General features: G+C 44.5%; 2 protein-coding genes and 1 non-coding gene across 4 annotated transcripts; 1 reads left to right on the top strand and 2 right to left on the bottom strand.

The window, feature by feature from the left end:
- Window positions 1–1,921: 1,921 nt before the first annotated feature.
- On the top strand, window positions 1,922–6,971 carry tmem179ba (transmembrane protein 179Ba). Its single transcript, XM_069159285.1, has 5 exons — window positions 1,922–2,062; window positions 3,025–3,221; window positions 4,075–4,212; window positions 5,084–5,162; window positions 5,473–6,971. The coding sequence occupies exons 1-5, from the start codon at window positions 1,964–1,966 to the stop codon at window positions 5,653–5,655; spliced, it is 696 nt and encodes a 231-aa protein (XP_069015386.1). The 5' UTR covers window positions 1,922–1,963; the 3' UTR covers window positions 5,656–6,971.
- trnas-gcu (transfer RNA serine (anticodon GCU)) lies at window positions 5,884–5,965 on the bottom strand. The gene has a single exon. It is a non-coding gene; the product is annotated as a tRNA-Ser (tRNA).
- Window positions 6,972–12,329: 5,358 nt separating the features above from the next.
- On the bottom strand, window positions 12,330–17,882 carry brms1 (BRMS1 transcriptional repressor and anoikis regulator). 2 transcript variants are annotated; one of them, XM_069159283.1, is made up of 11 exons: window positions 17,742–17,882; window positions 16,444–16,514; window positions 15,237–15,504; window positions 15,036–15,126; window positions 14,798–14,925; window positions 13,475–13,554; window positions 13,287–13,383; window positions 13,063–13,152; window positions 12,828–12,892; window positions 12,675–12,714; window positions 12,330–12,592 (listed from the first exon to the last, which is right to left on the bottom strand). In XM_069159283.1, the coding sequence occupies exons 3-11, from the start codon at window positions 15,496–15,498 to the stop codon at window positions 12,585–12,587; spliced, it is 861 nt and encodes a 286-aa protein (XP_069015384.1). In that variant the 5' UTR covers window positions 15,499–15,504; window positions 16,444–16,514; window positions 17,742–17,882; the 3' UTR covers window positions 12,330–12,584. The 2 variants fall into 2 exon arrangements, with proteins under 2 accessions (XP_069015384.1, XP_069015383.1); XM_069159282.1 differs by lacking the exon at window positions 16,444–16,514.
- Window positions 17,883–18,693: the final 811 nt, after the last annotated feature.

Genomic DNA, 18,693 nt, shown 5'->3' with positions numbered 1-18,693 from the left:
TGTCTTCTTTTGGGACTTTCTGCGTCCACATTTGAGAGCCACTTGGGATCGTAAGACATTTGAAAAGAGCGCATCAGTTTCACTCCTTGAAACACAAAGTACTGACAGGTTTTTTTGGGGATGGGGGACTCAGCAGCACCCGAGTGTGTTTTTAACAGACACATTTGAGGGTTTGTCAGATTTCGGCCAGTCAACAAAATACGTTCTCGCCGTTATTATCTGTCCAGGTATTAAATTAAGAATTAAGCTTTATTTCCATTTTAAATCATTCAGTCCTCTATCCATCTATCAGTTTATCACCCTCAGCTACAAGCTTCTTGTTCACATGCACATGCTCTAAACAGCTGCCTCTTATCTTTCGCAAATGTGTTTATATATTTGCATTTATATCTTTAAAAAAAAAAAGTATTTGTGTAAAACTTACCACTTTTATGTGTCACAAGTACAACTAAAGGAGTCTGCAGTGGTCTGACAGAGTCAAGAGACTGCATACAGCCAGCTGTGTGAATTATACTAACACACAAAAAAAAATGCTGATTACTTCTAAACGGAAACTCCAACAGCAAAAACTTTAGGTTTCATGTAGTGCAATCTGATGGGATTTCCTTTAAAACACGAATGATGTAACAGTGGATCTGTGTCGGGAAGGAGTGAATGGATTTATAGTGCAGAGGTAAATTTGACGGTCAGATGACATATGTCACAAGGTTTGATCAAGCATGCTGGAAAGGAAGTAGCAGCAACACACACCCACATGCACAGAGAGAGGCAAAGTCTAATTGCAGGATGACATGCCTCACCCTCCAGGAGCTCAAACCTTTGACTAAGTCTAACCACCTGATCCTGCATTAGGGGCGAAACACGTACTTTTAAAACGATCGTAACTGATACATCGTGATCAAAACTATAAATAAGCTACTGCAGGATACAACAAGTGTGCAAAAGTGAGTGCAAAAAAAAATAAGTCAGCAGAGTTGCGTAATGGCGGATTGATCGTTATCGTCCCTCTGATCTCTTGCTTGCTTCCCGCAGCCTTCACTTGATCTTTCTGGGTCATCAAGTTGAAACTACGGACCGCGTCCGGAGAAAATCCACCCGTATGACAAGTTGATCAACCCCGCGGTGTGACGGGTAAACGATGTGTCACGCATTTTGTGTATAGATGTGCTCAAATATGCGGCGGGGCTCCAAAGAAGCGGTGGACATTGGCACGACACACGCGTGGATCTCGAACGCGGGATTGTCGCTTTCTTTTTTTTTCTTTTTTTTTTGTCCGAATGAAAATTAATTAAGTTTATAGTTCTTATAGCAAAATATCACCGGAAATCAATCACTCTTACCTTCAAAATATAGGCGTGGCGCTTATCCCGTCGCTGGAAGAACAAGCAGGTGAGTTAACAACGCGGGAATCTGTCTTAGTAATTGCAGCTTTACAGAAAGTTAAACGATGCGTTTGCAATTTAAGACGAGGAGAAAATCAGTGGCGTTGTTTTTCCTTTTTTTAAATTTATTTATTTTTTATTTTTTGGATTACAGGCTGCTTATTCCAACAGTAATTTAGGGATTTTCAGATACTTAGTTGTCCACGATATGTCTGTTAAACTATAATCTTGACCTTCAATTCGGCGGCGCTTCACACAAACACTTAGCGGTAATCGTAAATCCTTCTCAACATGAAAAATTAACCGGAGTGCTTTTTTTTTTTTTTTTTTTTTAATTGATTTATCCCTCTGCACGTGACACACAAATTTGCCTTGTTTTTTTTTTTGTTTTTTTTTACCACGCACTTCACGCTCATTATTTTCACACGAGCACACGTCGGTTAAAACTAATACCGAAGCGACACAGGGATTCTTCGGTGAGCCTTTTATTTTGAAAGACTCTGTCGGAAGCTGTTGGTCTCACTGCGGCTGCCTTTCAGCTGGTCTCCCTCCGGACTTGGGGGGGGGAAGCTGCCTGTCGGATGATGGCGTTAACGGGGCTGCTGCTGCTGGAGTTGGGTCTGTACGCCAGCTGTTTCGTCTGCGGGATCGTCACCGCCGCGTCCATCACCATCGTCCAGGTGACTTTACTCAGTAAACTATTTCACCAACGTCGTCGCTACTGTTTACCTCCATCCTCTTCCGGGTACACTCACTTTTTTTTTTTAAATTTTTTTTTAAATTTTTTTTTAGTGCGCGTGTCTCAGAAAGTTTCCCAAAGACAGAAAAAAAAGCAGGTTTTTTCCTTTATTTGTGGTGTTCTTTTGTTACTACCGAGTTTAACTTTTTATTTTCCTTGAATTAATTAATTGACAGTGTCATAAAATTACCATTTGGTCTATAAATGGCTTGTTTTTTCCTTTTTTTTTTTATTCGACACACGCGCATATGTTTCTGGGTGTTTGCCAAAAGCAGGAGCGCGAGGAGCTTAAAAGAAGACGCGTGCTTTCACTTTTTTTTTTTCTCCCCCCCCCCCTCCGACGAGTTCCTGCTACATTTCCGAGCTGAAGTCCCATTTTATTGTATTTATGTGTTTTCGGATGAATACTTTTTTTTTTTTTTTTACTTTTTCAAACGCTCCATCGACTTTACTCGGTGTAATAAGCGCAAACGAGTGTAAACGTGTTGACTAACGCTGCCGTGAACACTTAACGTTCATTTGGAGACTTTGTCCTGATAAAAAAAAAACACAAAAACAAATCCGGGAATGAGCGCGTGCGGCGCGCGTGCGGCGCGAGCGCGCGCGCGTAATAAGAGAATCTCGTGTCCAGATGCTGCCGCGCGTCATGTGAGCCAGACGCTCCTCGTGCCCCAATTTATTCCCCCCCCCCCCCCGCCTCTTTTATAGAAGTCAGTTTATACGGGCTTGTTCGTGTGCACGCCGTCACCTTTATGTCCCCGTTCAAGGTTAAACGGTGTAACCAAAAAAAAAAAAAAAATTCAACCAGCAATCGAAACAATAACTGTCTCAAATAAGAAGAACAACGAGTTCACCTGTTGCTCTTCTCCCTCTTTTTTGTTTGTTTGTTTCCCCCCCTCCCAGGGTAACTTCGGAGGTGTGTGTATGTTGTACGGCCTCGTCAGCTACAATGCCACGTCGGACCTCATCAGAGTCCAGTCGTCCAGCGCGTCGTCGCTGTGTTATTTTGTGTCGGCCGTATCCATCACGGTGGCCGTGGTGTGTTTCTCGCTGTCTCTGTACTGGACGTACACTTTCTGCATCGACGGGGAGATCAGAAGGTGACCGACCGTCTTTCTACAGGGTGGGGGGTGGGGGGTTGGGGGGGTGTTTTATGTCATGATTGAATTGTCCTCGCTTGTAAAATCGGCTGCGGTTTATTTACAGCCACTGAGCCCCAAAGCAAATTGTGCCGTGTTTATCCTCCAGCTGGACTGAGGTTGTCCACGCTCGTCCGCTAACTTTTGATTAATGATTAATCTTGAACTTAACTATTTAATGGCTACTTGAAAGCGAACTTTTACGCAGCCGGCAGAAGGTCAAACCAGGATTTGGCTGACTTTTGGATTCGGGGATAGATTTTGAACACACACGGGGAAATATTAAGGCTTCTTAAATAGCCGCGCAGCTATTTCTAACAAGCGCGCGTCAACAAACGACTAACTGAGCAAACATGAACTAATGCTGCGTTCAAATAGTGTCGTACTTATTAATGCCTACATGACATGAGCCCGCGTGAACGGCGCTCAGACGTATTGTACCTTATTTAAAGGGAAATATAACCGTTTTTCCTTTTGTGTGAGATGTTACGTGCAGGTGCGAATAACATTCGGGCTCTCGAGCTTTCTAAATAGACCTGTCTGAAAGAGTTGTGAATCATAACTGTTGTAAAACAAAACAAAAAAATGGCACAATTAAAGCGAGAACTAAAGAAAAGAGGAAGCTGAACTTGCAGCAATATATTTCACGCGAGCGGTTGTGCCGGCGTTCTCCTTCGGTGCGAAACGGCGTCGGGGGACGCTCGGCGGACAACGATAAAAGTCCTTTTTGTTTCGCAACGGCTCATCGTCGTTCCTGCGCGCTCTCTCTCCGTTTTTGTTTTCTGCCCCCCCCCCCCCCTCCACCCCCCCACAGGGAGCGCCTGTGGATGAACCTGATCGTGGCCGTGTGTGGCGTCTTCCTGTTCTTCCTGCTCATCTCGGGCTGCGTGTTGAAGATCGGACGCGACTCGCTCTGCAACTCGGTCATAGGAAGCGTTCCCAACATCACCAGGTGGCACGCACGCACACACACACACACACACACACACACACACACACACAAACACAAACAAGCACATGCACAGACGTGCCCACACAGAACCAAAACCTTTCACAAATGAAACTAAAAACAACATTTGAAACCCAGTGAGCTGCACTTTGTGTTTCCCTGCCCTCTTGATTTCTCCTTGTTTGTGTGTCTTGGCTACGCAAATCTTGTTTTCATCTCTTTTCCGCCAGCCTCATTTATCACTATTAGAAATACCTCCCCTTTTAGTCGTAGCATCAATATGAATGCAGATGCATGAAATGTCATTTCGTTCCCGCATTCACGTTCCGCTCATCCCGTGACTGCCGCGGCCTGTTTGGAAGCTGTCCCTTTCTTTTGCAAAACAAAAAAATGTCATCAGCTCTGTGGAAGCTAAAAAAAAAAAAAAACTGAAACAACTGCAGTTTTTTTTCATTTAGAAATGACTCGGCCTACTTTGTAACGCTCTGAAAGGGTCGCCACTTAAACGCAGACTCGTGTGAGGTTGTTGGCTTTTAATTGCTTGTTCGGAGCTCCGCTAACCTTCATGTTATTTATATACAGTAGCTGCAGCGCGCCATTGTTCATCCTCTGAGCAAATCGGCTTCGGTTGCTTTTTAGTTCAGCGACTCGATGAACACTTAAACGCCATTTCAAGTTAACAAATTTGTCGCCCGTTTTATAAATCCGGAGTCAAAATGGATGGAAAGAGTATTTTTTTTTTTTATGACGGCTTTAAAGGAACTTTGGCGGCTTAGAAATCGCCTGTTTGACACGGAAGATTACATGAAACGCAATCTTTTCTGTTTTCTATCAACTGTCTGAAATAAAGTCTTGTTTGTTTCCGTCTGTTCAGATGTGACGAGGCCCAAACTAAACAGTGGGCCAGCCCTCTTAAAGGAGGACGGTTCTTCAACAGTCTACAAAAAGCTGAGGTCAGTATTTCATTTCAGTCATTGGACTTGTTCCTTCCGGTATCACGTAGAAGAATGATTGGTTTGGTCCCAGATTCATTCCTGTCATGTAAGCGGGACGTCGCAAATTTACTCTGATCGCAGACACACGGAAGGAACATTCACGTCAGGAACCATCTGATCTGTGGCGTAGCTCATTCAGCCAGCCTCACTGTTAATTCTTCATTTCAGAGTTTCCTTACGCAGCAGCGGCAGCTGTAAAGCTTTATTTAGCCGGGGAAAGTCGGTTCAAATGTAACGGCGCACTCTCCCCCCTGACTCCTCCCCGCAGATGTCGGTGTGGGTCAACTTCTTCTTCTGGCTCATCATCGGGGTTCTGGTGTTTGTGCAGCGGCGTCAGAGTTCGGGATCGAAGGTGATCGTCGGCGGGCCGGCCGGAGGGCTCTTCGGCGACCCGGGGGTGACGGCCGCAGAAACGGAGCCGTTTTTCAACCGACCCGCGAGGCTGCAGTGAGAGCGGGAGGGGGGGGGGGGGGTTGCAGATGCACATACGCGACGCGATTGCGTGGGAGTGAATGTGGAAAAGGGGTAAATGCTTCTGTAGCGTACACCGACTCGAGCTCCAGGTATTGAAGTGAGCTGGTTTTTTTTGTGTTTTTTTTGATGTAACGTATGAGAGCGGTTGCGGCGCGTGGAATTTAATCAGATTCGCCTTCAGCACAGACGCAATAGGATTGAGCACCGACGAGGATGGGATTCGAACCCACGCGTGCAGAGCACAATGGATTAGCAGTCCATCGCCTTAACCACTCGGCCACCTCGTCGGCTGGACGGTGCTCGATAAAACCAACGACTCGCGGAACGTCTGGGCGTCTTGTCCGCTCGCGTCCCGACACGCCCGCCGTGTAATCCACGGAGCAGAGTCTGACATGTGCATTTACCCGTTTCCCACATTTCCCACTTCTCGCCTACCGAAGCCATCTCGCATGTAACTGCAGATCACACAGAACTGCGGATCTGTTCAATCGCAGCGCGCCTCTGCTTGTTTACACGACCAACAAACGGGAGCGTGTGTACTGCAGGCATTCAGTGTGGATTTCAACCGATGCACAGTCTTTTCCTTCTCACTCATTTTACAAATTATTAACTTCATTATTTTTGAAATGTCAGAAACTAAACAGGCCTCAGCATCTCAAGAGTCATATTTTGTAAACCTGCTGAAAAGACGGAGGTCTCTTCAGATTCAGCGGGATTCAGAGGGATGTCTTTATTCTGTATTTATGATGAATTATTTTATTTCACTTTGAAGCTGTTGGGTTTTTTTTTGTTTTGTTTTTTCATTTTGTCTTGAAAGATTTGTCATTCGATCTCTGGTGTTCACAACAGCGATAACAAACGACGAATTGTCCACCACGACCTTCTCTAATATGGCGTCCAGTCAGAGGTGTTTATCAGACACAGCTCCTGTGTTTTGGGACGCCTTCCTCCTCCCATACCTTAAAAGGCTGAACGTAGAGACATCAACCACTTTGGTTAGTGGTGCTGTTACCAGACACACACTGTGCATGCTCCTGTCTATAAGAGGGAACGGACAAACAAATGTTGAACAATGTCTCCCCCTGCTGACTGTCTCATTTGTACCAGATATACATTTATAACTTTTTTTTTTTTTTTCTTTTTCAATTTTAAATCCTTACAAAAGTGCCGTTTTCATAGCTATTTGCAGAAAGGTGTATGTTGTGTAATGCTGCATACTTTAATTTTTTTCATTTTTAATAAAGCCACGGTCCATCGGGTCAATTTTTACGGCTAACGATTACGATGAAAAAAAAAATCCTGTTTTGTCTTTATTCTTCATCCTGTAAAATCAAGTGTCTTCATCCCCATGCAAGTCATGAGCAACGATGATTCAAACCAGAACAGCATCCCAAAGAGACCAGACGGGGCCATTAGGAAGAACACTGTCCGTCGTGTTTACTGGTTATTGAACCACTTAGTCTCACCACACTTGAGAACATCATTCTCGACGCCAAGCTGAAAATCCTTTCAGACCGTTGTTGTTCAGAACAATCGTTGGTTAAAACTTGGCCCAAGTAATAATAATAATAATAATAATCATAAATAAATCGGCAAACGTCTTTTTCCACAGCCGACGTTTTTAACATTTTCACCCGTTTCAGCAGGAAAAGCCAACAATGGACCTCTTCCATTGAATGTCCCAGTAAACCGTGACGGTGAGGAAGACGGCACAGTTTCAGGATCCTTCAGCCGTCTCGCCTAAATGGGATGCGGATGCTTTTCGCGTCACGAATCGCAGTTTTCCTGCTGAACCCAATCCAGAACATCAGCCGCGAAAAAGATCTATTCATAGAACGTGACTTCAAGCGACACTCGTTCCCCATCCGGTGACCCGACGGATTAAAATAGTCCTTCTCCCGTCCCTTGACTGACTTAATCTCCGCGGATTACTTGACCTCACTTTGAGCCCCGAGGAAGAAGATAACTGTCGCCGAGGAGAGAAACGGAAGGAAGAGACGCGACACCGGTGGGGAAGAACTGAAGGGAACGCCGGAATCGTTTTTGGACATTTTAAAGGAAGAAAAACACTTCGCCGGTCCTGTAAGTAAAACCTCTAACCGTCTTTTTATTTTTTTTTTTTCACCATCTACACCTGAAGGTGGACTCCTCCCTTGGAGTTACCGTCTCTTGTTTGTCTTTTTTTTTTTTTTTTGTACACAGGACAGCAGCAGACAGACGGTGGGGGGACGGGGACAGAGGGTTCGCTCCGGAGAACCTCCAGCGCTGCTCTCAACTCGACTCTCGGAAGACGACCGCGCGGCTCGAGATCAGTTTGACGATGGAGGCGAGTGAGACGTCGTCGCGTGTCGCTCGGCTGTCACTCTGTGACTGCTGATTAGAAGTGTGGGGGGGGGGGGGAGAAGAAGAAGTATGGGTATAAATCGGCGTGTAAAGAAACGCGGAGAGACCGGCTGGTGTTGAGGATAAAAAGAGAAGCGGCGGACACTGTAGACCGAGCTAAGCCATGAAAAGCCCCTTTAAGCTACTTCACTCTCCGCAGATCAGATGTTCTGTTTTTAAACCTGTTGATCTGCGCTGCACTTCTGACGGTCAGCTATTGATTCACTTTTATCTGCTGTTTTTGGCAGGAGGGCTCCGGTCCGCCGCCAAATCAGACAGACGCTGCAGAGAACGCATTTGAATCACAAAAGAGCTCTTCAGCTGGGATATTTTAACCTTTTATTGTCCTCGTCAAGAACAAAGCGATTGAAAAAAAATAAAAATAATTGTCTTTGTAGTTTTTAGTTCTATTGTGGCAATAATGACAACAATCAACGTTTTTTGGGGTTTTTTTGGTTGTTGTTTTTTTAACAGACCCCACATGTTTTGAAAAATTGGCATTGAGAAGTCACTTTATGATGAAAGGTTTTTATGCTCTTTAACTCAGACTTGCTCTTCTGTGTGTTTGTGCAACAGCAAACGTGGTTCTGTGCAGTCGATTCCACTTTAGTTTTGATTTCTGACGTTATCTAAAAAACAAAAAGGAAAACAAAATGCATGTGCTGCTGCAAGGCTGGCAGTATGTTAGTATACCAGTATATGTCGGTTTGTCACACATGACAAATATTTATTCTGGGTTTTTACCATAACTGCAGCACTTGACAAATCATGCCAATTCCATTTTTTTTTCCACTTTTGATTAAATAAAACAATCGAATAACTGAATATATTCAGAACAGTGAACGCCTTTTCATCTCATACATTTTGTTTTACCTTTATTATCATAGCATCATTATTTTCCCCCAAAATGACAGTTCAACTGTTCAATTTTTTTTTGACAGCATAATATCAACGCTCATCAAATTATTTCAGCATATGTATACTGGAATAAAAATATATATATAATATCTTAACAATAATGAATAACCAGAAGCTTTTTTTTTTATTGTGGAGTAAATACTTACTTTTAATTACATGTGCCACGCTTCACTGCTTTTACCATCGAGAGACAAACCAACCGTTTGGTGGCGCATGTGTTTAGAAAATTCTTGGGACACTGTGATTTGATTCAATTTCCTCCAAACACCATTCTCATTTCTGGAGGACCTATTTTGTTGCTGACTTCTGGTAAGGGATACCCGGACACTCAAAAGGCGCAGTATTCGGAGACGTGTTTACAGCGGCAGGTAGCGATGGATCAGTTCGGTGAAATTCAACACGTATTTTAATAAGATTATGGGGGACTCAAAATGCGCTCCACCAAATGGTGGAGCAGAACATTAAAGGGTCAAAGCTCTATTTCAATCATCTGTCTGCTTCGGTGTCCCGTTCAGCTTTGACCTCTGACCTCCGTCCGTCCGCCCCTCCGTCATCTCTGTCCAGGACCTGTCAAGTGACCAGTGTGACTCGGTGGCGGTGAGCGTGGAGTCCCTCCTCAACGACGCCAGGAGGATGCAGTTGCAGTGCCGCGAGCGCAGCGAGCAGCTCTCCGTGGCCGGCACGCAGCTGAGGGTGGAGTCGTCCGCCCTGAGGGAGCAGTGTGAGACCGCCCAGCTCGACATGGCCCGAATCCGCCGGCAGCTGGACGAGCTCCTGGACACCAAGGCCGCCTTCGAGGCCCGGGAGAGGCAGGCCCGTAAACTTAGCAAGCAGCTGTGAGGGGGTGAGGAAGATGCCGGTGTCGTGAACTGCGATGCAGCTCCCCGGTCAAACTGCTTGATTGGCACCCAAGACAAAGGAGAGGAGGAGGAGGAGGAGGAGGGTTTGATCTTTAGAGATTTCGGGAAGTGGGTGAGGGGAGGAAAAGAAGATTAAATTAAAAAAAATAAAATAAAAAAAAAACCAGAAAGGAAGGAGGGGAACGATGAGGAGAGTGTATAAAAACTAAATGAAGAAATGAGATACAATTTGGTTTTGAAAAACGGTCACTTGAAAAACTGCCGTCACCCTTAACACATCCAAGAATGAAGTTCAGGACAGAATATTGGTTAGACTAGATAATTGACCTCGAAATGATTTTGCTGAGACAAGTAAGAAGCCAAAGAAAAAGGAAATCTCTGTGGTGTGTGTCATTTATCCAGGAGGTGAAAGATGGGGGGGGGGGGGACTTTATCAACATCCTCAACTCTGTCTTGTTCCTCTTGGCATTTGCTGCTATGTCAAACGTTAACATGTCTATACGCACATTCCTCCTATTTCCAACATTCAAATAAACCCTTTCCAAACTCAGTCATGTCTCCTCATGCCCGCCGGTGATCTGACTTGTTTTTTTTTTTCCTTTCTCTTGAGGTAAGCCCTACCGTATCGGGTGTATGTGAGGTTTTAGTTGTTAAAAATAGTGCCGAGTCTGAAGGTGACCGAGCGGGAGATTTATCTGTGCGATAAGAGGACTGCTTCTTAATCCACGGGTGCTCTTTTCTCTCTGAGAAGTAATTCTTGAAACAAAACAAAAGATCAGATTTAGTCCGTGGCTGTGACGTGGCATTCTTCCCAACTCCAAATTAAATCGTGTTTTAATTGAAAGTTTAAAAAAGAAAAAAGAAGAAGTTGCAGATTGCAACCATACCGAACACCCCTCACTTTTTACCTTTTAGATGTGGGAGACAAATCTACGGGCGGCCGCTGTAGGAGCCAAATACCACAACGCAGTTGTTATTCCCCGTGTGTACACCGGGGGTCGCTGTTCTCATTTACAACGCTTTGTGCATAAAGGGGTATAGAGGTCGCTGTTGTCGACAAAGGTGTTTGACCCCGGAAGGGCAAAAGGTTTATTTGAGCGCTTTGGCGCTGAAGTTTGTCCCCCCCCCCCCCCCCCAGCTGGGAGTCGTGCGCTGCGTATTATCGCAAGAAACTGGATATTTATGCGACGTGGGAGAAAAAAAAAACACACACAGAGAGAGGTATGTGCAAAAACTACACTTTGTAATAGCCGTTTTAAATTGTGTGCACACGTGACTGGATATAAATTTAAAAACACGTGTTCACGTGTGTGGACTGCTTGCAAACCCCCCCCGCCCCCTCTCGTGCGCCTTGAAACGCATAAACAGCACTTGCTGATAAACTTGCAAAAAAAAAAAAAAAAATCAAAGTTAAACAAATCAAGCAACATATTTCAAATCAAGTCTAAGTTAAATGTTCAAGACTGACACCTGCTGTCGGCTACTTGACTAAATCTTGGTGCTGGAGCGTCAAAATAATGAGGCACAGCTGCACACCAGCAACACAACTCACGTTTTCACAGAGGACTTGTGAACATAAGACACAAGTGTGTAGGTTGAGGATTAACAGATTAATAATAAATCACTCGATTGCGTCATTGATGTGCGCTGGGGGGTGGGGGGGGGGGCTTTTTGTTTTGGTCTTTTTGTTTTGTGTGGCTTTTGCAATCTGTTGTGGTTTTTTTTATATTGTTGTTGAGTTAGTGAATGACTTGGTGAGATCAAGTAGGTGAAGCAGATTGTCTCTTGTTTTTGTTTTATGTTCCGGTGGCTCAATTTAAATGTTGTGTTTTGCTGTGAAGAGAAACTGGGTTCATCAAATGTTTCTTACTTCATTAGCGTACTTTTTTTTTTTTTTTTTTTTGTCAGAGTTGCTTCTTGGAAGACCGCAGCCTGAGTGTGCATCAGTGTTTCCACACCCTTAAAAGGCCCTTTTAAAAAAAAAAAATATTATTATTGCTGCACGAAACCCTACCACTGCAGCCACAGCCAGCTTTACCCAGCCTCAGCTGGAGAGTCGCCGTCCATCACAAACCGTAGCAGTGAGAGAGGCTTTCAAACAGCAAACCGCATCCAAAGAAGAACCTGAAATCTGCAGCCTTCGTGAGAAGTACTTCCCGCTATCTTCACCAGTTCACCAGCAGACAATTCACACCGGAGGGAAACCGTCGTATACGAAATGGATTGTGATATTGTGCCTGGAGCCACACACACACACACACAAATAAAATAAATAAATAAATCCCAGTAAACATGGAGTAGAAACAAAACACCACGGAGGACCTGCTGTTTGTGCAGCGCTTGTGTTCACAACAGACGTCTGGGGTTCTCGGTCAACTTATTTCTTGGCTACTGCCTTAAAGTCAGACACAGTGATCAAACAAAGTGTCTGGTTTATATTACAGACAGGTCAGTATGTTTCAGTGATTCAAGAAAGGCGCAGACAAAACACTTGTGTCATAAAAGATTAAAATTTTAATCAGCATTATAAATCATTCTATAAATACATGGTTGTCATATCATTAAGAATTTATTTTAAATAGTAATAGATAACAAACAAGCAGTGGGGTGGTTGGCGGTTTGGGGGGGGGGGGTCAAAGGCGAAGGGAAAAAAACAACTCGACAGTCTGCCGGGTTTTAGAGGGAGAAGCCGGGAATGTGAGTGCGTGTTGAGTTTGGTGTCTTTGCTGCCAGGATACTCCTCTTATCACCGCTCTGGAAGACAAAAAAGGAGACAAGTTGGAGACGAACCCCGGCAGTATGCTGTGTTTACACTTTCGGCGAGAAGTGGACCTACTTTCAACTTTCTTTTTTAGAGGTGTCAGAGCCGCTTTGGCCTGGAAAACACACAGAAAATGATGACGGGACTATATTTGCTGCAGATATCTTTAAAGCAAAGTCTTCTCAAACTGGAGAAATTTGCAGAATAAAACAGAAACGCAGGTGCTACCTTCTTAATAGCGGTCCAGTCTTCAAGGATGTCGATGTCTCTCAGCATGTAGACGATAAAAGGACCTGCGGCACAGAGTCGGTTATCAAATCAGCTCAACATATTGCTTTGTTAGTCACAACGCGAATTACCTTCGCGGAAGCATGTCTGTCGGATTAACATCAACGAAACGGAGACGGGAAGCTCGACGCGTGACCGAACTACCGCTCGGCGTATTTTTATATATTTTTTTTACCTGAAACCAGAGCGACTTTCTTCTTTCTCTCGGAGCGCCCCAGCAGGTTCTTTCTTTTACACTTCTTGCCTCTAATCTCATCGCTCCACTCTGGAAGCAGAAACAACAGACCATCTAATCTCGGTTAAAAAAAAACAACAACAACCCGTGCGCTGCCGTGCGTCTCTCTTTCAAATGATGTGCCCCAGCCCCCTCCCTCATAGTGCCAGTGGTCAGTGATTTACCCGAGGTGAGGTCTATATTCTGTCTGTCCTCCTCCAGCCTCCTGATCTTTTCCAGCAGCTCCGTCTTCATGGCGTCAAGCAGTAACGTCCGCTCACTCTGCAGCACGCGCAGCCGCGCAAACGCAAGTCCGTTAGATTGGGTGCCATTTTGTGGGGCGACGCTGGTTTAAGTGTGTGTTTTATATCACCTCCAGGTGCTGCCTCGCTCCTTGTACTTCACATTCGTGCTTGTGCTTGATCACCTGCAGACACAGCTCTCTGTACACTCCTGCAGACGGAGACAAGACAGACAGACAGACTTTACTTTCAGAAGCGACGTGGGGCTTTACGACGTCCCACGACCTCCTTAATTGTGTCCAAACGCCGACCGGAGACCACGTTCATTATTAATTACAAGCATGAAGTGCACAATGTTTGCTCACAGCACCTGGCGTGTTTTTATTCCACTGTATCGTTAAGTCTCGGCCTTTTTAAAGGCCACTCGTGTGTCAGGAGTGCGCCGACCGAAACGCGCTCATCTGCACCTACGACGTACGTCTCCCTAGAAAACACAGCAGGACAGCACTTTAGTACTCGCCAACTTCTAGCAATTTTAGCATAACTCCTGTCCTGACCCGTGTCATTTATAATACATTGTTAAGGCTGCACAAACGTCCAGACGTGTCCGTCATCCCACCGGAGAGGTGCAAGCTGGGTAAACGGCTCCACCCGGTGGCGAGAGGAGTCACATCACGACAAGTGCATCGCCCAGCAAATTTCTGTCATTTAACTCGCCGTCAAGAATCGCATGCAGGATACGGAGCGAGGTGGTTTACAGCAGACTGGTCAGGGCGCGTATCCCCAGACCGAGCGGACGTTTACTGCGCGTCATTCCCCTTCTCTCTTTCCCAACATTTCCTGTCAACCGCCACTCTTGCTGTCATACAAAGGCATAAATATGACCCAAAACATAATCATTATTTTTAATAGTCATTTTAAAAAAAACAACCGCATTTAAACAAATGTGCAGCTGCTGAATATCAGTAGCAGAGGTGAAATTTTAGCACGAGTCCAGCACTGCAGCAATTTGGAGCAAAACCCGGCTGCGATTTCCTTGTGCCGTCGTTCAGACGAGGTGATATCAGCATGAAAGTAGCCCGACCAGAAAGACGCAGGACGTCACAACTGCAGTCTGTTGTTTTTTTTATTTATCTAAATTATGAAAATGACCATTTTAAGTGTCATCTGTTTTGAGTATATCGTATTTATCTGCAGCCACTGTTTCAAAGAGGATCAAATGTTTGCTTGTTCAGTTTTCCTGAAAAAGTCAACAGGTTCCATGAGATGAACTTGTTTTTTTTTCAGATGACATGCCTATAATATTTTCAACTGCATAACACAATGTAGTGTACTATGAGGCTTTGTATTAAGAGTTGTGTTGTTGTTGAGATGCAGCGCCCGCCTGTAGAAAAGGTTTCTAAAAACGTGAACCGTTCCCTTCCTCTCTCTTAAGCGCCGTGTGTTTTCCTCACCGGCCACTTGTGTTCGTATCTGCATGCTGTTCTGCAGAGCGGCCAGCGGCTCTCTGTACTCGCCAGCCTTCCCCGTCAGCACCTCGTCCAGCTTCACCTTCACCTGGTTGAGGCGCTCCCGGAACAACCTGCAATCACACGCTGCAGTCAGACTTCCCTTCTCTTTTAAAAATTTTTTTTTTTTTTTTTTTACATCTATTAAGACTTCTGAAAGACGCGGCGTGTAGCTTCAAGGTACTTCTCTTTCAGATCCTGAAATTGTTTCTCCAGGTCCAACATCTCATCGAGACACTCCCCCCTCCTCCGCTCACAGTCTTCGTCGTCCATCTCTGCACGGAGCGGAGAAATAAAACCAACCGGTTACCGACTGCGTCCTGATCTCTCCTTTGCTTTTATACAATCGGCGAACAAGGCAGAGCACTTGGGCTGATTTTTCCACCTGAACTCTCCTCCTCTTCCTCCTCCTCCTCCTCCTCCTCCTCTTCTTCCTCTTCGCTGTCTTCCAAGTCGCTCTCCCTCTCCTCCGTACTTTCCTCCATGGTCTCCTCGCCTGCCCCACCTCCACCTCCTCCTCCTCCGCCTCCTCCTCTTCCTTCATTCTCTCTCAGCTCCTCCACCTCTCCGTTGGCCTCGGGGAGCTGCGACTCTCCCTCTGCCTCCATCTCCTCCTCCGGCTCCCTCACGGGGGGTTGGGCGGGCATGGCAGGCTGGAGACACAAAGTACAATATCACCAGACGCTGGACGTCAGCAAATCAAGGGACTGTTTGTTTTGGATCACTAAACATGCGAACCACGTTTCGCACGATTACAACATTTTCGTATGTTTTTTTTTTTTTTTGCGTCAACGTGTTGGAGGAGTATCTTGATGTGAAGAATTCGAATCACTTGATAAGCTGAAGTCAGCGCTCCCGTCCTGTTTCTGTTCATCCACAAACACATTCTCAAGTTTTTTTTTTCTCCCCAAGAACATTTATTACATCACCATATTGATATTGTCATAAAATGACATTGAGTTAAGACAATTTGATCAATATCACCCGATCCTATTTTGTGAGTTTCAAAATAATATGTTTAATATCACAGCTATAATACTATTCAAATAGGAAACTTTATATGCATTCACCGCTGAACAAAACACATTACCATTATTGCATCAGACAGTGTCGCTACCAAAGCTGCTACACTGTCGCTTCGACCGTTCAGTCCGGTCTCAGAAACAGAGGTGTCATATTTGACCAGGCGAGGAAACGTAAAACACCCGACCCGTACACGTCCTTTCATTTCGGGAACGGTGCCAAGCTCGTCCGTTGTATCGCACCTCGAGCAGCGAAAGATCAATACACTCTTTTATATCGTCCCGGCCAGACTACTGCAATTCTCTTTTCATCTGCCTCAGCAAATCCTCCCTGGAGCGTCTGCAAATGGTCCCGAGCGCTGCTGCTGCTGCTGCTGCTGCAAGTCAGCATGCCGTCTCCACACTGGCATCCCATCAACTTCAGGATTCGGCCCACGGTTCCCTCTCCTCACCGTACAGCGCAGAGCCCCGCGTGGTCGGGCAGCTGTGCACGTCGGCGACCAGCTCCGTCCTTACTTCACCTGCAGGCGACTGGGCGTCCCTCGGGCTCGACTAAAAACACGGTCGTACCTTTTGAAGTTGCGGGTCAAACACTGCGGGACGCTCCTCCTATAGATGTTTGATGCGGTCCCTGTTGGCTCCTTTTTTAAAAAAAAAAAAAGACTGGGCTTATTCTCGCCTCATGCTGCCTAGTATTTGTGGTTTTAAGGGTTTTAAGTTGTTTATGTTTGATATGTATATATATATATTTTTTTAACTGTTTTCTAATGTGCTCACATTTTTTTTAATGATGGTTACCGTCTTCATTTTTCATAATTGTAATACTGTGAAGCGCTTTGTTATCCTAGATGTTATACTTTATTATTTTTACTTTCTAAAAAAAAAAAAAAGTATCACTTTAAAAAAACAAAACACAAAAAGCGGACACGGAATAAAACACGTGACACTTCGGGTAGAGCAGACACCCGCCGTGGTTCACAGTAAAGTAGAGTACACCTTATTCTGCAGAACCAGCAGAATGGGATTGAATGGCAGACTGGGATCGTGGGACACAAGTCACCGTGTGGCTTCAATAATCTGTAAAGCGAGCTGCAAAAACACAGCACGGCACCGGAAGTCCCCCGGTTTGGCTTCACGAAATGCTGAATATAACAAAGTGGGGGGGGGAGGGGGGGGGGGGGGGACTAAATTATTTTCCTTAAACTGCACTACAAACGCGTTTAATGAAATTGTTGTGATATCAAACATCACCTTAAAACGTCTTCTACCATTTGGATTCATCTGTTATTACCGCTTTCGTTTTGTTTTTTTAATTTTATTTTCGTACCGGAAGTCGCGTCCCCCCCCAAAATCTGCCCAACTTGACTTCTGGAAGCTTCCGTGATGTCATAAAGTGAAATGATAAAACGTTGCGAGGGCGACGGCGTTTATTTAGACTTAAAATAAAAAAAAAGACCGGAAATCAGTCTGAAGCACGTTTTTTTTTTAATTTTTTTTATTACGTTTTTTTTTTTTTTACAACCGTTTACTTTCCAACCCTGCTGCCGAAACTTAAACCGAGACTCGTCGTCGCGGTTTTCTCTTTCAAATAAGCGACACACTTGTGAAGTCAAGTGCAACCATAGCGAACAACTGAAGTCCCACACGGCGACACCGTCCCGACCACTTTTATTCACCGCTATATTTAAACAAAAAACAACAACAACAATATAATCCAGAGTAGCTTTCACACTGACCCCGTCTCCCTGTTTGCCCGCACGGATTATAACGCGTAACGTCTGTGCAAAGCGGGCGATGCTGTTTTGTAAACAAACAAACAAACAAACCTCAGCTTGCACGTGACAGCAACCATTTAAAAGACGGCTTACCTCGTCCCTTTTGTTCAGCGGAAGAAAGTTGAAGTATGATTTCCTATATTCCCATTTTTTTTTTTTTTTTTTTTAAAGTGCTTCCTCTTCGCCTTTCAGTCTTCTTCACTTCGACACTTTGCCGGACTCTACGATCCGTAATTCCAGCCAATCAGCGACCGGACATACTCTTGGGTTATCCAATGAGGGCGAAGATACTGCAAGTCACCCGACCAATCACATAACTAACACGGGTTTAGTAAGCCAATCAAAATCCAGTGTGTTATATACTTGACATACACAGAACTTTTATTTTTTTTTTAATGAGATACACAGTTTACAAAAGACAATAAAACCATGAAGTCCCTCACTATAAACAACTTTAAAAAGATGAAAATCTACATAATATTTGCACATGATATTTAGTTATTATTTTGTGTTTATAGAAAGCTGACCTAATAATACAATTCAAGCTCTGTGATGTACACAAAATGTTTTTTTGTTGAATTTTTGTACATCATGTAGAATGGTATTGTCATTATACTGTGTAGTGAAGCCTAGTATATGGTGCCATATAGTGGAACAATTGAAAATAGAATTAAAAAAAAACACTAAACTACTTACTGTTGTTTTATTGTATTTTCAATTATTCTTACCCCGTCGGCTTTTTACAGAAGCTTTGGCATTACTCTACTCAATTACAATCTTACCAGTATAATACCTTTGAATTTGTAAGACACTGTGACTCAAGGCTGTGTTGTAATATTGTAGTTATACCCCAAACATTAGAGGAAGGATCAAACCTTTCCTTCAACTCCTGCTGAGGAGTTGTCATCAGCATGCTTGCTGCGATGTGACATGGATCGTTCGCCCTTAACTGACTGTCCTTGAACATGGCATGGCTTACATTAACCTCCCTGCAAAGACTATAAAATATAATTCGCTTTTGCTGCTTCTGAGGATGTAAAATGTA

The sequence above is a fragment of the Embiotoca jacksoni genome, unplaced genomic scaffold (assembly GCF_022577435.1).
Source record: "Embiotoca jacksoni isolate LCO1_2020_lvr unplaced genomic scaffold, fEmbJac1.0.p SCAF_24, whole genome shotgun sequence".
Lineage (NCBI taxonomy): Eukaryota > Metazoa > Chordata > Actinopteri > Embiotocidae > Embiotoca > Embiotoca jacksoni.
This window is presented reverse-complemented; position numbering and strand designations above follow the sequence as displayed.